General features: G+C 35.8%; 1 protein-coding gene across 10 annotated transcripts in view; it reads left to right on the top strand.

The window, feature by feature from the left end:
* The window catches only part of fgd5a (FYVE, RhoGEF and PH domain containing 5a), a 67,331-nt gene that overhangs the window by 21,413 nt on the left and 23,675 nt on the right, over positions 1-22,243 (top strand). For 8 of the 10 annotated variants that reach the window (XR_015502508.1, XR_015502507.1, XR_015502504.1 and 5 more), the window contains exons 6-7: positions 10,273-10,421; positions 10,724-10,880. Coding sequence is in view for 2 of the 10 variants with exons in the window: in XM_087273527.1 (XP_087129653.1) it covers positions 10,273-10,421; positions 10,724-10,880 (306 nt within the window). In the remaining 8 variants the exon portion in view is untranslated. Of the gene's footprint in view, positions 1-182; positions 1,743-10,272; positions 10,422-10,723; positions 10,881-22,243 lie in introns of those variants that run through there. The other 2 variants (XR_015502510.1, XR_015502511.1) reach the window with 2 other exon arrangements.

Raw genomic sequence — 22,243 nt, 5'->3', positions numbered from 1 at the left:
GTGGGTCACGCCAATCACTTGATGCAGAAGTATAAATCAGCCTTAACCTGGCATGTTTTGCATTTAAATTAATGTTCTTTTCCCTTTTGATGCTGCTTGCTGGAGCATAACACATCTAGAGCTACTTCACGGGACTCAACACTTGTAAACACTCGCTCCAATGGGTTTGTTATGACATGTAGTTACATTTTTTGAGAGGGGTGTGTCAGCTATGGCGTCAGTCATGGCGAGGGCTATGCAACTGCATAAAGGCTACATGTGCGCTTGATGCAAAAGTATAAATCAGCCTTTAAAAACACATACTAAAAAAGCATTAGTTCAAAGAGTTTAGGTAAAAGTTACAGATGCATATTTCATATAAGAATTCAACGGCCCCTTAAAAATGCTCCAAAAATTAGACCTATGCTGTTACTCTACATGCACATACATTTACACATACATTGGGACACACACTCACACACACGCACTCTCGGGGTGGGGGATTAGAAAACCTTTATCAGTGTTGTTTCAGTAACTGAGACTTCCTGGCCTTGACAACCTTGTCTTGAAAAAGTCAGCCTGTAAGTGACGCAGTACCTACGCACCAAACCTTTGTTTTGGGTATCTTCTCATGAGCCTCGCCACTTATAAACATAATAATTTTGGTAATTAGTCCCAAATAACTTGTCAAGGTGAGTACACTGACTTATCTCTACTCTTTTTTTTTCTGTACTTACAGTTATCTGTTTAGCAGACACTGTTATCCAAAAGACTTACAAATGAGGGATACATTGAGGAATTTATCATAGACATGCTTTTGTTTTGTTCAATTTACATTTTTTTGTAATTTGAAATCTTTTTATAATTGTCTAAATTGTTAATTTTTGATTAAGATTTAGTAATTTTTAATACAATACATACTAACAGTGCAATTTATGTATCGAATATTTTATTTAACTACAATAAACCTGCTTATTACACAGACACACAAAAGATATATTGAAGAATGTTTTTGTACACCGATCAATGATTAAATTTCTAATTGTAGCTCTCGTATCAAATCACATTTACAAAAGTTATTTCATGTAGATAGAAGTAAAGTAGATAAAATATAGACGAGATAATATTCCATTGTCTTTCTTTTGGAAAGTAAAGTTTACTTTAAGTCAATATCTTTAAAGGAATTAGTCGACTTTACTTAAAAAAGTAAGTAAACTCAATACTTTTATAGCTATTAGTTGACTTTACTTAAAAAAATTGACTAAACCTGATGTTTTTTCAAAGCAGTTAGTCGACTTTACTTAAAAAAGTAAGTAACCTTAATACTTTAAAAGCAATTAGTTAACTTTATTTAAAAATAGTGACTAAACCCGATGCCTTTAAAGCAATTTGTCGACTTAAAGTAAACTCGATACTTTTAAAGCAATTAGTTGGCTTTACTTAAAAAAGTGACTAAAGCCTATTCTTTTAAAGCAATCAGCCGACTTTACTTTAAAAAGTAAGTAAACTTGATACTTTTATGGCAATTAGTTGACTTTAAAAAAGTGACTAAACCTGATGCATTTTCAAAGCAGTTGATCGAGTTTATAAAAAAGTGACTATACCTGATGCTTTTAAAGCAATTAGTCAACTTAAAGTAAACTCGATACTTTTGTAGCAATTAGTCTACTTTACTTAAAAAAGTGACTAAACCTGATGCTTTTAAAGCAATTAGTTGACTTTGCTTAAAAAAGATGGTAAACTCGATACTTTTAAAGTTGCTCAAAAAAAAAAATAACAACAAGAAATAATTTTAATATATGAAAAAATAAGTTTAGGTGCTTGTACACCCTTTTCACCTTTGACCCACATACAATGAATGTCAATGAAGTCAAAAGACTGAAGTCATAACATTCTAACATCTTGACTTTTATTGTTTGGGAACAAGAAAGCATTGCATGAACATTTTTCAAAATAAATGGTGACTGAATTTGAATTTTTGGGTGAAAGGATTGCGTTTATATTATTATAAAATAGAACATTAAATGGATTTCATTGACACATTAGTTGTAATTGCTTCTTATCCACCTTATTTTGTAATGTGGAAAAATTTGTTAATTTCTATTTCCTCTAAGCTCTTGGCTATGGGTAACAAAGGAATAACAAAAAATGGTAGTAAAAACTACTTGCACTATACAAACCAATAGGTTCATGACTATGCATAACAATAATATAATAAATAAGAAAGAAATACAGTAAATAATATAAGAAAGTACAAGTTTGCAACAACAAGCTTCATAACAAAAACAATTTTGTACAGCTAAAAATCAATGGAAGTCAATGAGTGCAGAAGTCTCGATACATTTTAGTTCAATGGCCATGCCCACTCTTATGTGAAATATTAGGTGGATACAATAGCGAAGTCCACTGTTTATCTGGAAACACTGGACTGTTTCACTCAGATTTGCACTGTGATGTACTGCGTTCAATACAAGTTATCATTTGTTTTCATTAGCTCTCCCACTCTGACAGCCAAAGTGTCTTTCTAACCTCGTTCCCTTGGGCCTACATGTGTGTGTATTTGTGCATAGCTTGCAGAGTCTGCGTGAATGATGGAATTAGCTAGAAAAAACCTATAACCTATTGTTTTAAACATTGTCCTCTAGACTTCGACCTCGTAACTAAATTTAGCGCTTTTGTTTTCATGATTAATACAGTATGTATTCCAATTATCAAGTCGAGGCGGGGCTGAAGGAGCAATTTAACATGATCCAGAGGGAACTGAAGTTTTTCATACAGTACGGCACACCTCATGTAAATTACTACACTTCATATTCACCATTTTAATTGCCTCATTTGAATAAAATAAGCCATAGTCAATACAATCGCTGTCCTATTAGCGACTAAAGAATGCTAATCATATACATGGCCCTGTGCATATGCTGTATTGTGTTACAATAGGACCGCAATTATAGTTCCCCTTATTCGTACATAATGCTGCAGATTTGCATTGAACAGGATAAGCGGGAGGGATCGGGAACCTAGCCAAATGAATAGGCACATCAGAAAGTGCTGCAGTAGTATTTCATGTCTAGCGTTCGTTTGGGAGAACGTTCAGTTTGATATTGATGTGCTATAAATATTTATACTGCATTTAACAATTAGTGGGTATGTGGAAAAGATAAAGATGTCATTAATCACTCTCTCTGTGCTGCGCAGAATGATAATGAGCTGGAGGATCTGAGTCACCTTGATTTTCTGTCCACCACCATTAAATCAGTGTTTGGCTGCTGTCAACTGTGACTTTGATGGTGTTTCTACCCCACTGTTGCATGGGAATTTGTGCAGTTCATGTTAAATGTACATTTCATATGAAAAATGCAAGGTTTCACACAATTGTTTCATGTTGTCTCAACACAAATTGATTAGGTTAATATAACAAATTTAAGTAGATTGAACATAAAACAATTAAGTTTCCCCCCAAAAAAAGAAAAAAAAAAGAAAAAATTGGATTCCTAGCAAGAAAATTTTTTTTTAATAGGCATCTAATAGACAACAAAATGTTGACAGCTTGGCTAAAACAAGGCTAAACTTGGGTTGTAAATAAAAATCGACATCTAAGTATAGCCCAAAACTAGACCAGTCGTCAAATAGACAGATTAGACAGACTTCAAATGTGTAGTCATTCATTCCTGTTTATTTGATGACTACTATTAGACATCTATTAGATTTTCATTGACAGCCCAAGTTTAGCTTTGCCTTAGCCAAGACGACCATGTTTAGACGTCTATTAGACATCTTTTAAAAACAAAAAAATGCTTGCTGGGTTGTTTTAGCTAATTTAAAATAAGTAGTTTGAAAAAGCAGCTAAAAATGTTTTTCCCCTATAAAGTAAACCAAGCAAAACAGTTCATTACCCTACAACAGGGCTATTCAATTAGTTTGTCATAGGGGTCAGTTCTTAAAAAGCATCCCAAATGAGGGGCCGGAGAGATGTGACTTGCAATATAAGTGATGACACAGCAGCAATATAAAAGCCTGTATGCTGTATTTTTGCTCCTAAAGACACAACGTTGGCTTTTTCTACATTAAAACGTTAAAATGGGGTATTTTGAAACTACATAACATCACTGCGTTGAACAATAAGCTTTATTTTACAAACATATTCAAATGTTGTATTTCAATGCACAACCAAATCTGTGTATTGCTCAAGTAGGTTTCTTTTACAATTAGGGATGCAACGATTATAGATTTTGGTTGTACGATTATAGTATACACTACTAGTATAGAAAATCACAAGAAAACTGCTTATATTTTAAAGTGTTGTTTATTGTTGCTCAGTAACCAAATACAGCACAAAATATTAACAAAAATGAACAATGGTCCATTTCTCTCTTTGGACTTAAAAATAAATGTAAACGTTTTTGATTTAAACATGAGTGATAATTTCACAATCAAAATAAATGACAGAACAATGAATAAATAAATAAAAATAAAAATAAAAAATAGCATTTGTCTAATGTTAATATAAGCTATAAATTAGCTAAGAATGTAAATAAACGCTCCCAATATGCATACGTCTTCATTGGAAATAATGAACTTGTAATAGTTATTGCAGTTTACCTGTGTATTAGCCTCGGTATAAGCTCGGAACTTTAAACTAGCAGGTTGGGACAACTGTTTAGTTGCAGCAGTTTTGTTCAACGGAAACGCAGAGTTGAGAAGCCTAAAATTGTTGAGCTCAAATTGATACACACCGGCCAGATTATTTAGTACACCTGTTTGAAAGTTTGTTTACAAAATTATCAGCCAATCCCATAGCAGATACTAGACATGCATTTAAACATGTTGATGTGGTCAAGATTACCTGCTGAAGTTCTGACTGAGTGTTAAAATAGGAAAGGAAGGGGATTCAAATGACTTTATATGTATCCTGTATCTAAAATCACCCTAACCTTTATTTACTATACCCTACATTGGTCTATAAATATAGTCCATTTAAAGGAGTGAATGAAAATTAGTGAGTGATCTTAGAGGTCCAGAAGGATCCAGAAGGATGCCGCTTGTGCTTTGCTAGTTGATAGATCCCTCAGATGAATCAGATTTTGTCTTCTTGGTCAGAAACACTTAGTAAGCTGATTTCTGGTATGTATATAAATGTTATTTTTACAATTAAAAAATAATTTATTTCGAAATGTACATTCGTGGTGACTTAGTCTAAAAACACATTCCAAAGACATGTAGTATAGGTGAATTGAATACAATTAATTAGCCGTAGTGTATGAGTGTGTGTATATGAGAGTGTTTGGGTGTTCACCGGTACTGGGTTGCAGTTGAAAGGGCATCTGCTGTGTAAAACATATGCTGGATGAGTTGTCGGTTCATTCTGCTGTGACGACTTCTGATGAATAAAAGGACTAAGCTGAAGGAAAATGAATGAATGAATGAATGAATGAATGAATGAATGAATGAATGAATGAATGAATGAACGAATGTACATTGATAAGGTTCTGCTGTGGATAACAAATTAATTTGGCATGCAAACTCTCACTGTCTGTTACTGGTATTCTCTAGCCATTGAGTGTATATTGGTTGTTTACTCTTTATTGCTGTGCATTTTGGAATTAAGTACACTGCAGAACGTCCACTATGGTTTTGGACACCATCAAGTAGTACACTATTTAAGGGTATGGGGGGATATTTTGGACACAGCCATGGTTGCTGTTGTTGCCAAAATTGGCTGATCTGAGTGTTTCAGAAACTGCTGATCTTCTGGGATTTTCATGCCAACCATCTCTGGTGTCTACAGAGAATAGTCAAAAATGGATTAAAAAAACATTTTAAAAAAATATGGATTATACAATGACTGGCAGTTCTATGGGTGACAATGCCTTGTCAAGGCCAGAGATCAGATTAGAATTGCCAGAGTGGTTCAGCTGATAGAAAGGCAATGGTTACACAAAAAAGTCACATGTAACAAAGGTCTGCAGAAGCTTCTCTGAGTGCACAACATGTTAAAACCTAAAGCAGATGAGCTAGAGCAGCACACCAAAGTGTCTTCAATTCTGCTGCAAAAATTCATTTGGTAGGGTGCGAATTTGGTGTAAACAACATGAAAGCATGGATCCATCCTATTAATCGATTTAGGATTCTGCTGGTGGTCTAATGGTGTGGGGAATATTTTCTTGGCACACTTTGGATCCTGAGTACTAACTGAACATTGCTGAAACTCCAAAGCCTGATTGGGTATCATTGCAGACTATGGCTATTTCTTTCTGACCAGTGCTTAACTTGTGATACCTCCAGCAAATCTCAAATTATCTAAAACTGGTTACTTGAACAAGTAAATCAGTTCAGTATACTCAAATGTGCTCCACAGTCACCAGATATCGATCCAGCAGAGTACATTTGGGATGTGCTGGTATGAGAGATTGACATCATGGATGTACAGCTGACAAATTGCTGCAACTGTGTAATAATATTGTGTCAATATGGACTGAAATCTCTAAGGAGTGGTTCTAGCACCTCATTGAATCAATGCCATTAAGAATCAAGGCAGTTCTAATTGCAAAACAGGGTCCAACCTGGTACTAACAATGTATATAATAAAGTATATGCATTGAAATATCTGAGACCAAGTTAACAAAAGAACAAAATCCAAGAGTTGTGTATTGAATAGCAAAGATGCTGCTATGCCAATATTTGCTACTAAATAATACAAAAAAGCTAAGGATTTGCACATCATCCAGACTGTTAGCAATTCCTTTATTTGAGACAGAAACGCAGAAGCTTTAACGACGACAAAAAAACAAAACAGTATCTCTGCTCATTTCATTCTTGCTTTAAGCATCTGACTCTAGTTGAACTATAAGAAAGCAATAAACCTGTAATGAGTCTTAAGAAGGCAACAGTAAAACAAAGCACTTTCATTACAATAAACATTTGGAAATTTGTTTCAGCTATTGAGAAGCTATCGGAGTAAACAAGTTTCATAGCACCTAGGAGGACTGTATAACTACACTGAGTTATTTATGAGCGCATTGACGAATGCTGACAGGGCTGCGATCGATGCACATTGATTCATGTGTGAAGCTCAGAAAGAAATTCCAGCATATCCCCTCCCGGCATGACTACTTACACGTCTGTGTTCACATGCATGTCAGATTTAGTTTTATGTCATCACATTCCCCATATTGGACACAAATTCCCTAATGACTTTGTCTGTGTACAATTTCAGAGCAGGTTTTTACCCCTTCCAGGTGATTCATAAAGTACATGACATGCATATGTATTGTGGGTCAAGTAAATAAATCCTCTCTGGATCTCGTAAGACATGAGGCTAGTGTTCCCTGAGCAGACCAGCTCATGGCTGCTCAATAAAACTGTCTGTTACAGCCTAAACAAATATATTTGGCACAAACTAATAACACTTTCCTCTGATGGGTGGTATTGTGGGCAAAGTTTTTGTTCTAATGGCTGCTTGGATCTCAGTCCAGTAGATTGAACTCCTTTTGGGGATCAAAAGCGCTCAAATTAAAAGCAGAACAGTATAAATATTTTGCTCAAGTTATAGATGGGATTTAATCAAGAGATGCACCACTGAATAGGCTAATAATCCAACACAGGCTTTAATACATGACTTTACCTGATTTTCTGCGAAACCTGCACTTTTCAGATGACATTGCCACAATAATCTATGGGGCTCATTACACCTGGTCACTTCATGCTTTTTTCTGATAGCTATCTGATTATGAAATGGGCAGGTGTAAATGCCCTTCGAAATGCATTCGAGACTGATTGCTCAAACCCATGCCGGTCAACATTGGAATGTAAAAATGCGGGATCTCTCCCTCCCATCTCCCCTCAACCAGCAGTAGGTAGTTCTGACGCCTCACAGCCGCTGGGTCGCTGTTTCGAACCTCGGCTCAGTTGACGTTTCTGTGTGGAGTTTGCATGTTCTCCCTGCCTTTGCGTGGGTTTCCTCCGGGTGCTCCGGTTTCCCCCACAGTCCTAAGACTACGGTACAGGTGAATTGGGTAGGCTAAATTGTCCATAGTGTATGAGTGTGTGTGTGTGAATGTGTGTGTGAATGTTTCCCAGAGATGGGTTGCGGCTGGAAGGGCATCCGTTGTGTAAAAACTTGCTGGATAAGTTGGCGGTTTATTCCGCTGTGGCGACCCCGGATTAATAAAGGGACTAAGCCGACAAGAAAATGAATGAATGTTGATGAAAGTTAGTTATAGTTAAAGTTATAGTTATTTAGTGAAGCAGCAAATCTCTTATTTTAATCCACTGTTTTGTTTGATAATAGCTGTCACTTTAAAAATGTTTGATAGTAGAGCTGTTACTTTAAAATTCCACAGATCTATAATGAAGGTAATCGATTACTTTCGTAACTGTTTGTACTCATTTAAGACAAAACTATTTGTGTTTAAAATAAAACACGCCAGAACAGACATGTCTACATATTAATAAGTATGTTTGTCTGTTTACAAACACACCTAAATCCCAAAGCGTCCACGTGTCACGTGTACAGAAGCTGATCTGGGAACAGTGTGTTTATCACTATAGAGCGCGTCCATCAGTGAGCACCATTATGCATTGACTGAGAGGTTGCAAATGAGGGGCGATGGTCGACGCATAGCTTTAATGGAAATGAAGCAAGTGCTGCCATTGTAATACTAATTTTAACTGAATTAAAGCGAAAGTGTAACTGTTGATTCTCTTGAACAGCTTTTGCAATTATATCACATTTGCGGGCGAGGCAGTGGCACAGTGGGTAGCACGGTCGCCTCACAGCAAGAAACTTGCTGGATAAGTTGTCGGTTCATTCCGCTGTGGCGACCCCGGATTAATAAAGGGAATAAGCCGACAAGAAAATGAATGAATGAATCACATTTGCGATTGGCTCTTTGATGCTACTTTCACTTTTGATAGAAAGATTTAAAATATTGGAGAAATCCGGGAAAATATTTAAATGGTATGAATGGTAAAATATGGGAGAATCCCAGCAAAAATGGGAGGATTGACAGGTATGCTCCAACCACTTCAGGACATGGTCTGGGATGCATTAAGTCAAAGCTTGACAGATATAAATGCAAGTCAAATAAAATGCATTGTATCTGTCATTTTTTTAAACATAGTGTTAAATTTGCATATAAGGCAGGATCTGTAAATCATTTATTTGGCCAAATGCAAATAGAATTTATTTATTTTCACTTCATTGTAAATGGTGGATTGTTAAAACAGATGCAAAAATATGTTTTTTGGTACAAGGAGCTGGCAAAATGATGCTCTGTTTAATATAGTAAGTTGTTTTACAGCAGTTTCAAAGTGAAATGTCCTGTGTCTGGTGCTATAGCAGCGTTTAATACCTTATACAAAGAACAAAACCAGAGTCAGGAATTATACTGTCTTCATTTGCTGCAGTATCGAAGTTGTCCAACTTTCTACTTATGAAGCTGTGATTACGAGCTTGTTCCATTCAATTCTTGGCTGGAAGTAATAAAATCTATCAAATTTTACCTAATTGGTTTATGACCACATAAACATCCACTGCTAAATAGTCCTAATAGATTTAGGAATTTCAGTATAATTTCACTATGTATAAAACATAAAAATGCTTCAATAAATTGATCATGTTGATATATAAATAAATAAATAAATAAATAAATAAACTCTACTAATAAACTGGCCACTTAAGTAGGTACACCTGGCCAACTGCTCGTTAATGCAAATTTCTAATCATCCAAACACATGGCAGCAACTCAATGCATTTAGGCATGTAGACATGGTCAAGATGATCTGCTGTAGTTCAAACCGAGCATCAGAATGGGGAAAAAAGGTGATTTAAGTGAATTTGAAGGTGGCATGCCAATGACCAGCCAGCAAATCTGCAGCAACTGCGTGATGCTATCTTGTCAATATGGACCAAAATCTCTGCGTAATATTTCCAGTACCTTGTTGAATCTATGCAACAAAGGATAAAGGCAGTTCTGATGGCAAAAGGGGGTCTAAGGTGTATATATTAAAGTGGCCAATGAGTGCATGGTTGTATATGCACTACTTAAACAACGTTGTTGTGAAGGAAAAAGTTAATCAAGAATAGTCACAATATCAATGGTTCTCCACTAGTTTATGTCCAACCCAACTTAGAAACTTAAGTATTAACATCTGTTAAAGTAGGTTACTACTGCTTTGTTATTTGCCTTCAAATTATCAAAAAATATAAAAAAAAATTATGAGTAATAAATAAGCATTTTATTCAGAAATATTTGCTTTAAGTGTTCCTCATGCCGATCTTCTTTTCTGCAGGATTTCAGGGCAGCAGTGGAGTCAGGAGGAGATGATAACGGACCTCTGATAGAAAATGGGAAGCTGGATGAGATCTTCAGCACTCTTCCTCAGGCATACAGCTTACACAGCGAGATCCTCAACGAGCTGGAGACCCGTATTAAACAGTGGTGAGAAGCACATTGCTGATGCACACCATACTAATGCATATCCTCACTCCATAAAAAGAACATACTCATGTCATATATTACATGTGCATTTTTTACATGGTGCTAATGCATGCACTTCACATTCATGCATCTCCTTACCTTAGGTTCATAAAAATTCATACAAGCTGATGGGTTCTTTCTTACTTTACATACACACAGATCTCTTATCTGTGATGTTACAGAAGCACTATCCATTATAAAGCCAGCATGAATGTCCTTGGATGCCCTCTGAAAAGTTCTTGTTGTTTGTCATTCATCTTCAGGGAGGACAGTCCGACAGTGGTTGATGTGATATTAACGCGCCGAGCTGAGTTTTCCTCTTTTGCGACCTACATCTCCAACTATGATCGCAGCATGTCAGTGCTGGACGAGAGTTGTAGAAAGAGTCAAGCTTTCGAGGATGTGGTGAAACAGTTTGAGGTGAGCTCTGAGATGTACTTAGATCTGTGATGATCACAATTTGATGATTGCAGTGATATTTTAATGTATATTTAGCCCTCATTAAGTGGCTCATAAAACTGTTGAAATGTTTTTATGCCAGACATAACCTTATATTTTAAAAAGGTACATAAAATAGTAAAAAATTATTCATGATAAGTTATAAATGGTGATCAGCGCTTCCCACACTTAGACTCTACTTGGGCAAGCCACCGCTGCCCATTTGGTGAAAATTTTGTTTACTATTATTATTTTCATCACTGTTTTACACGGTTTTGTTTCTGCCTAAGATAACTAAACATATGCGGTCGATTACACACTGTACGCATTTCATACTGCTGGTTGTGTGAGTCTCCTAAAATGTTCGTGTATGTATTGTAAAAATGTATTTTAATTTTGCTTTCGATCTCTAAGCTGTTTATTGTAGATCGTTTTGCATTACATTTTTATTTAAGCCTTCTATACTTTCGCTTGGCTTTGTAGTTCACTGCTGAAACATTAAATAATTCATTCTTTAAACTAAACAACTCAGAAAAACTTCACTATTAATTCGCAGAGAAAGTAATGACATCTAAACTGGCTGCAAAGTGTGTTCAGCATTAAATGCTTCATCAACTAATTTGCCTTATTTAAATTATATTTATTCTTTTTTTTCTGTAATTTATTTCTTATTTGCTGTATATTTTATACATTTGATGGTAATATATTACTTATTTTATACTTATCCAAAATGCTTTGGCAATACAGTTCAAAATATCATGCCAAATAAGAAATTTGAACATAAGAGAGAAACCGAGCGAGCAGCAGCAGCTTTTACCTGTCAGTGGGTGCACATGGCTCTCAAATAGCATAAAAGTAAGAAATATAGTGGATTTCTTTTTTTCCTTTCAACAGTATTAAAAAAACCTTTAAAAAGAAACAGTGTATAACAGTGTCATAATAAATAAAAATATTATCAAAAATCACATTATTTTTCTTTGCTACATGTAGTTAACCATTTATGTGCCTTGGGTAAAAATGTTTCAATCAGGCTCCCACCGCAAGTACAATTGAAGTCAGAATTATTAGCCCCCTTTTGATTTAGATTTTCTTTTTTAAGTATTTCCCAAATGATGTTTAGCAGAGGAATGAAATTTTTACAGTATGTCTGATAATATTTTTTCTACTGGAGAAAGTCTTATTTGTTTTATTTCGGCTAGAATAAAAGCAGGTATTAATTTTTAATAAAACATTTTTGGGACAAAATTTTTAGCCCCTTGAAGCTATTTTTTTTTTCAATAATCTACAGAACAAAACATTGTTATACAATAACTTGCCTAATTACCCTAATCTTCCCTCCATTAAACAGAAATTGGGGAAAAAAATTAACAGGGGCGCTAATAATTCAGGGGGGCTAACAATTCTGACTTCAACTGTAGATTTCAAGCCTGTGGGAAGCAATGGTGATAGCTAATAATTATTAGTTATTCATAACTAGTGTGGTAACAGATAATTAGGTTTTGTGTTTTTATGCATAGTGAAATATGAAAAATAATTATAAAATTAAATTTCTTATACAGTGTTTCCTCTAGGATTTTTTTCCAGCTGTGGTGGCAGGCCTTTTTTTTTTTTACACAGATCTACCTGTGGCGTTATTTCAATAACAAATGTCGTGAGCGCAGTATTAGAAGTCGAGATTGCATTTATGTAATAGCCTACAGCATGCATTATCTCTTTGCTTGCGCGCCGATTTCCTCTGCTCGTTCACAAAACTTTTTGCACGCCCCGTCAAATATAAGCCGCTTCAAGAGCGCTCAGATCTTGTACGCACTCAAATAAATGCTGCTGAAGTGCGATTTAGTGCGTTTATGTAACGAGTATGTCTCCAGCATTTATTGGATTTGCTAGGAATATTTATGAATGTCTCCAATAGTCCTACAAAGTAGCATTAATGCATCCTGAAGTAAAGTGAAACGGCTATACGTTGTGTTTGCTGGCCTCATGCATCACGCACCACGCACCTGTCAGTCAGCCAGACAGTCAGTCAGCACGTAACCTTAAAGGGTTAAACAAATGACACACAGCACTACTACGGTTACTGAAAAGTTTGCTCTGTTATAATTCACTTACCCTTTAATACGTTTTGGTGTGATTATTACCCGCTATTAAAAAAATAGTCTTTAGAATGAGAAGCTGTAATGTAGCTGTGGCGGGATGAATTTTGGCGTGGCGCTCCGCCATGGAAGAATGAATGTAGCGGGAAGCATGTTATATATTTCTTTATATATAACAAATTTAAAGTATAATAATATTTAACTTAGTGACACTTAATGTAAATCTTTAATGACACATTTCCCTTCAGAAATAATACTAAAAATAAATAATTATTGTTATCTGTGTTAAAAATGTATTTTGACAAAAAAGAGCCTTTTTGCATTTATTAGATACAAAAAATACTTTTACAGTACATTGTGAAAAATTATTACTACTATATATACTTTAAAAAATTATCAAGTTATTCCTGTGATGGGAAAAGTTGTTTTTTCAGTAGTTATTACTACCATCTTTAGTGTCACGATGCTTCAAAAATACATTCTGATGTTCAGGTTTTTGTTGATTGCATTATTGTCACTGTTGAAAACAATTGCTCTGTTAAATATTTGTTTTGTAACTGTGATACACTACCCAGTTTGATTTTGAAAATAAATCATAATAATTTTAAATACTTTACATAAACTAAATGTAAAGCAATTGTAGATTGGGTTTTCAGTTATTTCTAACATTCGAAGAAATTTTGTTTTAGATTCATGTTTTATTTTAAAATGTGTGTGAGTGTTCAATAGCACAATTACTTTTTTGCTGTGATATCAACTTTATTGAATCTTGTAGCATTGACTAATAGGCTTGGTATCAATAGTATCACTTGTAAATTCAAAACACGATCAGTTCACAATAATGTTTCTACATTCATGGCAGAGACTCCGCTGAATCATTTAATCGGTGGAGTCACTGACCACACATTTCAATGGTGATCAGGATCACCAACGACAAGAAGCCAGCTGTCCTCACTCATTAATATGCATGAGCATCTGTATTCTGGGACGCCTCTGTGGGTGGCACACTCAAAACTGGACCCTCAATGTATACCAAGAAGAGAAAGAATGATTTAGCCAAATGTTCTTTAAATGCGGCTACTCTCATTGAAAAGTACAAATGTATGTAGATTTATTCTTAAATCTGTAAACTTAGGCTGGTGTTTTGTGCAAATATTTGTGAAACAAGGTCTGTTTTATCTTTTATTTTTTTCAAGAAGAAAATTGTTGTTGTTCCAAAGCAGCTATTATTGTTCCAAAGCAGCTTTACAAACGGGTGCACTTTTTAATATTACATTCAAAATCAGAAAAAGTTACTACTCAGGCTCATTGGAAATTCTTGCCCAGGGTTACTAAGTTAATCATGTTCTAACTTAAATTAATAAATGACCCTATTTTAAGTCAGTTTAACAAAATAGTTCAATGGACTCATAAGGTTAATTTGATTCAGCTTTAAAACTAGTATTTTTTACAGTGTAGAGGGTGTTGTGTGCATATCTGTAAATCTCAAATATGTTATTTTGCCCATATTGTACATGCCATTTAAATGTCCTTCTCATCCTGGAGATGATGAGGCTGGTTGTGCACAATTTATCATCTCACAATCAATTCACCATCACCCCCTAAACTTAAAGTATTTTCAAAAGCAAACTTGAAAAGAGAAAAGCATGTCATGGCCATGTGCTTTTTAACAAAATTTCATCTTGATTTTATTTTTTTTCAAATTTTGTTTTACCTGGTTTCTGAAACGGCAACACGGTAGCTCAGTGGTTAGCACTGTTGCCTCACAGCAAGAAGGTCGCTGGTTTTAGTCTCCACTGGGTCAATTGGCATTTCAGTGTGGAGTTTGCATGTTCTCCCCATGTTTGTGTGGGTTTCCTCCGGGTGCTCTCGTTTCCCCACAGTCCAAAGACATGCCCTATGGGTGAATTCAATGAGCTACATTGGCCCTAGTGCGTGTGTGTGTGAATGTGGCAATGTATGGATGTTTCCAAGTACTGGGTTGAGCTGGAAGGGCATCCGCTGTGTAAAGCATATACTGGATAAATTGGCAGTTCATTTTCCTGTTGCGACCCCTGAGGAGGGACTAGGACTAAAGGAGAATGAATGAATGAATGAATGAATGAATGGTTTCTGAAATGGTCTTTCTCCGGACTCGAACTCCGTATGAAGCTTGCAAGGCAAGCTATCAAGCAAACTGACCACTCTGGAAAAGACGAGCATGTTTGTTAAATGTATTTAAGTAGTTTTGCTGCTATTTATCCAGTTCTGTGTGAACAACCATGTAAAGTCTTTATCTTACAATGGTTTGTCCCTGTAAATGTCAGCTGTAGTGTTTTTTTTTATTGCCAGTGGCATCATACCACCCTGTAGTGTTTGTTGCCTACAGACAGGCAATTATGCCAGGACAACCATTTACATTTTCCTAAAATTGTAGCCCTGGGCACATATTCCCAATGAGCTTGTGTTGAAAAGTAAGGAGTGAGCAGGATTGACAGTACTGCTGTCAAAAATAATAAAATGTATTGTAATTCAAATCTACAGGCACAGACTGATAAAGTGTAATGAACGCATAAAAGTGTTTTTTGGATATTCTCTTTACATTATAAGCCCCTAAAAATCTAAACATTTACAGGTGCATATAAACTATGCCTGCAGTAAACATTTTGCCTGCAGTATATTGCCTTAAGATGTAATTTCTGCTTATAATAGCTGATTTTATTCTTCCCGGAGCATCTGAACCAAATGTATTTCAGGTCTAGGTGTGAAAGGTGCTTTCTTAGTGCTCATCGTGAGTGCAGGTCAGTAACTCTGATAGGCTTTGACTGGCTGATGTATGTACTGAGCATCAGCGACTGCCTCTGGTCACTCCGCACTAATGAAACCAATAGAGCTGACTCTCAGTGGTGCAGCACCATGTAAACACAGACACAACATTTCTCTTAAGCAGCCAGCCATTAGTCTAGCCTGCGCTGACTGGTTTTATTCAGCCAATCTGTGCTGTGATGCTTCTCTCAGCTCATTAAATGGGAGGAGATGCAGTTGTTTTATTGATCGGGGCCTGAAGGTGGACAAGTCAGGAGTTTAAACTCACGCTTGACTCTATCAGTGTATGCTGCCATTGTCAGCATTGCAGATCAGTTCTGTTTGTTGAAAAACGAACAACATTAGAAATTAAATAATATTTAAACTGTGTCTGATTTATGGATTAAATGTTATTGCATTATCCCATTCAAGCATGCTTTCTCTTCTTTATTATCATTAAGCAAAATGTTTTCAATATTAATGAAAAAATGTATGAATATACATGTATGGGGCAGCATGGTGGCATGCTTATCACAATTGCTTCACAGCAAGAAGGTCACTGGTTCAGCTGGGTCAGTTGGCTTTTCTGTGTGGAGTTTGCATGTTCTCCCTGTGTTGGCGTGGGTTTCCTCCGGGTGCTCCGGTTTCCCCCACAGTTCAAACACATGCAGTATAGGTGAATTAAAAAAACTAAATTGGCCATAGTGTATGTGTGTGAAGGTAAGAGTGTATGGGTGTTTCCTAGTGTTGGGTTGCAGCTGGAAGGGCATCCGCTGCAAAAACATGCTGGATAAGTTGGTGGTTCATTTCGCTGTGGCGACCCCAGATTAATAAAGGGACTAAGCAGAAAATAAAATGAATGAATGAAAATACATTTATGGGTAGAGCTGGGCGATATGGCAAAAAAACAACAATCACGATAATTTTTTTTATATTGGTCAATATCGATAATTATCACGATAAATGTAAAAGCTTTATATCTATCAATTTAATAGGATTTTCTGCATCCCATTATGCAGCTGATTTATCACATTTTGTTAAATGTTTAGCTGTCTGACAATAAAATAATAAGATATTAAACAAAAGAACAATCTTAATTCAGCATTTACTGTTCAAGTTTTCAACAACCAAAGCCAATACCTACATGTTATTGTATATTATTGTTCAACATAAGAAAAAAATAAATAAACCAAGTTTGGAACAAGTAAAAGGTGTAACAGAGTTTTCAGTTTCGAATGAATTGGACTGATTAAGTGTGGACATTTAAAGGTTTAGTTATGCTTTGCCCTGCGAGACGCATCCAAGCATTATATTATCAAGTGACATCTTGCATCTTGACATTGCATATTGCGGAACGCATAAAACCCTGTTATGCGCAGATCTCTGTTATTTCCACGTGTGTATTAACCAATTTTGTCTGACAGACTGACACGAATAGGCCTATGCAGATTCTCATTTTATAAATCGCACATTATGACGAGACATGCTGAGAGCCTCTCCATTAACACAACAAGCTTCTGCGCTCTACCATCCTTCAGACCGAATTTATTCTTCCGAGGTAAACTAAGAAATCTGTCAGTGCTGTAGCTTGTAAAGACTGTCCAGCTCATGCTGCTCAAACCGCTTCTTTAAACGAATTAAACTGAAACTGTGAAAACAGTTTGATGGATTGTTTTGGCGCTAAAGCATTAAGCAGACTTGTTTTACAGAGCTTCGCATGTTATTCGTTCTTTTTGTTTATGATGTAGATAATTGACCAACAAAATATACATCAAAAAAACTAAATTTGTTGCAAAAAGATATATATTTAGTTTGTGCCCATCTTAAATAACTGCAGGTGAATGATGCTTCGCTCCGTGGAAAATAAGGATTTATATAATATTCCACTGCTGTTGTAAACCTCTGTCATATATTTGCTGCATTTTTAATATGTCATTATTTTAAAGATTATGTCTTGAGCATCTGATTTCTCCTCAGTGATTATGTCCTTTAACTATATATAGGCTGGTTGTTTTACCGTCGATGAGGGACAATAGTGGTGTTACAGATTTCAAAACAAATATCCTAATTTTAAAAATGAAACATAAGCTTGAAAGATCCTATCAATGTCGTAATATATGCCCTTAAATAATGCAGCCTGTAGTTTACAACAAGTATCAAGTGTTCAGTGAGATGTGTTTGAGATTGTGTTGTCTGTCAAATCTTCTCTCTTTTCTGGGTTTTTTTTTTTCGTGAGGCACGGCTTTCGAAAATGATGACATGTAAGTCTGCTGGGTAGTTGCGCTGATTTACCAACGCTTGTTTAGGTCAGTAATTTCTTAGCATCTTCATAATGGTGGTACTGTTTTAAACGATGAAACTGGTTTGTCATGTTGACAAACCTGCTTTTGATTACACGAGTCATCTGCGCAGTTAGCAGTGCACGTTGCTCAGTTTTGTGTCAGATTAAAAAACTATGTAGCTCAAGACTACTGAAGTCTAGTGATGTTTCTTGTCAACAATGTTTGTGACTTTTTTTCTTACTCCTTCAAGTGCAACTAACACTGTATGGCTGTACACTTGTTTACTGCGTGCGGCATTCGGAAGGACAGGCTGCAAAATGCCTGTGCAGCGTTACGTATAGTGCGTAAATATTATCGAGCAATTATCAAACTGTCATTATCGTTTTATCAGAAAATTATTTATCTTCATAATTATCGATATTAAATTATCGCCCAGCCCTATGTATGGGTTTGGTAAAACAGTAATAAGAAACAAATCTTCAGGGCTTTATTTTGAACAGGCAGATGAAGTGTTTGTGATAAGCAGCTACAGAAATGCAAGTAACAGTGGGTTCAACTGCCCTTTTATGTCAGTTTTAGTCAGAAGGGACTCAGACTGACTTGTTTTTGCTAGAGATGAGACAGAATCTTATATATAAATAGTTTTTTTTAATGTAAACATGGTTTGGCGGACATGTGTGACCATTATACACTCGCATCTTCTGCAGCACCTTACACACAAGCCTCTCATTTTTTTAAATGTCGTGTTAAGATAAAACTATTTAAACTTTTACACACAGCAGCGCTCCTTAATGTCAGTTCCAGAGCAGTGGATCTCCATTGATTGGCTTGTGTGGACTAACTGTATTCATTGTCGGAGTGCATGAACCCAACTGGGACCCTTTACAGTGGTGTTTGGGACTAATACATGTATACCTTTACACCTTTATATACTTATAATTGAGCTTACTTAAACTGAAGTAAAAAAAAGTAACTGAAGTATGTGCATAATTATTCAAATGTGTATAAAATGTTAAAAGTTATGTTAAATTAAAATTTTTTTTTTACTTTTTTCAAGTAAAGCCAACTTGTCATCTTTAAAAGCAATACTCACTTTTTTGAAGTAACTAATTGCTTTTTAATGAAGGGACGTGTGGTCAGGGCAGTGCCTCACCTGTCATGTTATAATCAGCATCGCTGTATTTTGCATATTTCCTGTTCAAATACAGTGTAGGGAACAAGGTGAGGCAGCACCGAGCTGTGCTTCACACTAGATTGCGCAGTCCCTCGCAAACTGGCTTGAGCGTGTGCCATTTGCTCACTCAGCGTATGCTACCAATGTAATGCTTTATTAAAATGTTTTTACACATTATAAACATTTTTATTATATGTTGTAATAAAGTTTACGGCCCCTTTGGCCGCCGGGAAGAAGGAGGTGGAGAACCGATACAGTTTTAAAATATTTCTTAATAACAGTGACGGCAGCTCCTCACGGAGACTGCCGTCTAAACCAAAACAAACGGACGGCAGCTCCTCACGGAGACTGCCGTCAAACTGAAAGCAAAAGTAAAATTTGTCCGGGCCCGGTCCCCTCTCGGCTTCCTCTGCCAAAGTTCCTCCTTTTATCGTCCAGAGCTCCTACCGTGGGATCCGAAGCAGGTGCGCACCGCAGGTGTATCCACTTGCGCAGTGGCCTCACTCCGTTCCCACGGCTCTCGGCCACGCCCCCTCGCCACACATGTCCTCACTTTTCATATGATGGGTGATGTATTTCATGTATGCCTATCACTTATTTTGTGTTAGGATCTGACATACAGCCACACTGAAAACACAAAGTGAGGCAGGCAGTAACTCTGCCGCAATAAAGGGGCTGCACATGAGCTCAGAGTTATTCCTGTTCAGTAGTTGCTCTTATTTTTAGTCAAATAAAAGTTCAATAGGAGTCTGTTAATTTAAGTTAGCTGAAGGAAAATTAATTAAATTGTATCCAAATAATTCTACAGGGAATGTTTTGTTTTATCCACAGACATGGCTAGTATATTTTTCTTGTTATGTAGACACATGGGTTTCACTGATGTGGCATTTCCTATGATCAAATACACCGGCAGTATCTCAGCTTTTTCATTAAGGACATAGTGGATGCTTTGAGGTCAATGCATGCATTAGGATTTTTCTTCTCTGGACCCGAGCTTGTGTAATCTCATTTTGTGTGTGTGTGTGTGCGCGTGCTGGGCTGATGACAGAGATGAAGTATCTACAGTAGCTGATCTGATCACCTCTGTGGTCTGATAGGATTAAACCCTGTTCAGCTACGCTGTTTACGAGGGTTTTCACTACAAACGTATGTGTGTGTGTGTGTGTGTGTTTATACTGTAAGTATCAGGGTGTGTGTTTATGTATTGAATGTGTAAGAAGGAAGGAGACAAAGGTGGGGTTTTGTGAACAAGAACAAAAGAAAATAAATTGTTTTCGTGTTTGTATTGAGCGTTCTATAGAAGCTTTTATAGCATGCCCCTTTAGTCCTCAGCATGTCACTTTAAAATAAATGATGCAGATTTACTGTAGGAGTGACCAATGCAGACGTGAATAGGTGAATTCAGCCAAAAACTTTGAGTGGTTATGAATTTTTTTTGTTTTGAAGTAATTTTATTTAGGCAGCACGGTCGCTATAAGTGAACTGAATAAACTAAATTGACTGTAGTGTATGAGTGTGTGTATGAAATAGATAGTGTATGGGTGTTTCCCAGTACTGGGTTGCAGCTGGAAGAGCATCAAAACATATGACAGAATAGTTGGCAGTTCATTTCACTGTGGTGACCCCTGATAAATAAGAGACTAAGCCGAAGAAAAATAAACGAATGAATAATATGTTATTTTTCTCTTTTTTTTTAAACACTACATTTTGATGTATGTGTAATACTGAAATAAATGTGTAATACTGAACACAATAGTCAGATATCACAAGTCTCTAAATAAATAAAAATATTCAGGTGGTATTATTTATGTGAAACGTTTATTGAACAATAATATACAGGGTGGACCATTGATATGGATACACCTTAATAAAATGGGAATGGTTGGTGATATTAACGTCCTGTTTGTGGCACATCAGTATATGCAAGGGGGCTTGTAAATAACTCATGAAAGAATAAAGTTATGTTAAAACCAAGCACACCATTGTTTCTCTTGTGAAATTCCCATTATGTTTTAAGGTGTTTCCATATAAATAGCCCACCCTGTATAACAAGCAACAATATATAGTAGCTTGGCAAATTAGTAAATATAGCAGTGGCCCAAGTTTCACTTAGCAATTAATTTATATTAAGAGAACTTTGAATTCATTCAGATTTGTTCTGGATCCGATAGAACAAATGAACAAATATCAACATTAAGTATAGCCAAAACGTAAAATTTGTGTTTAACCTCTGTAGAGAGATACATCAGTCTCCAGAACAAGTGTCAGTGCTAATGCTGCTCTTGGTGGTGAATGTGAGTGTTAAATAGCCACTGATGTGCTAAAATTTACATTTTAATACTGATATAAAAACATATTGTCAAATAGATGTTACCCTTGTAAATAGTACATTTTAAATCTAAATCACTATATTTTTAACCAAAATAGATAACATTAACAGTATTTGCTAAACTACAGTGAGAATAGTCATCCACAAATGTGAAACTGTTGGAGGACTGCAGTGATTACTGTAAAAATAATAATAATTACATGGCTTCTAGACAATCAGATTTAAGAACCAGAAAGGACTGTTAAATACACTGTAAAAGGTGATTAGTTACTAAAAGCGAGTAAATCAATTACGTTTAAAGCTACAAGTTGACTGTACTTATAAAGAATGTAAGTGAACCAATTGTAACTTTAAAATTTTTACTTTTTTATAAATAAAGTCAACTAATTGCTATTTACGGTGTATATATATATATATATATATATATATATATATATATATATATATATATATATATATATATATATTTTCATGTACTCACTATGAATAAAAATGGTGTTTGTCTGCATGTGCGTCTTGAATTGCTCTTGAATTGTACAGGTGGAAAGGACAAGATAAAGGCAGAACAAGACACTGACACACATACACACTCATCTGGCATTTGGGCAATGAGGCGGATAAAAGCTAATTAGCCAAGCAGCCTTCTTAAACAAGCCTCAATTAAATGAGCTGTCCAGACAGAC

This window comes from Danio rerio, chromosome 11 (assembly GCF_052040795.2).
Source record: "Danio rerio strain M-AB ecotype USA chromosome 11, GRCz13ab, whole genome shotgun sequence".
NCBI lineage: Eukaryota > Metazoa > Chordata > Actinopteri > Cypriniformes > Danionidae > Danio > Danio rerio.
This window is presented reverse-complemented; position numbering and strand designations above follow the sequence as displayed.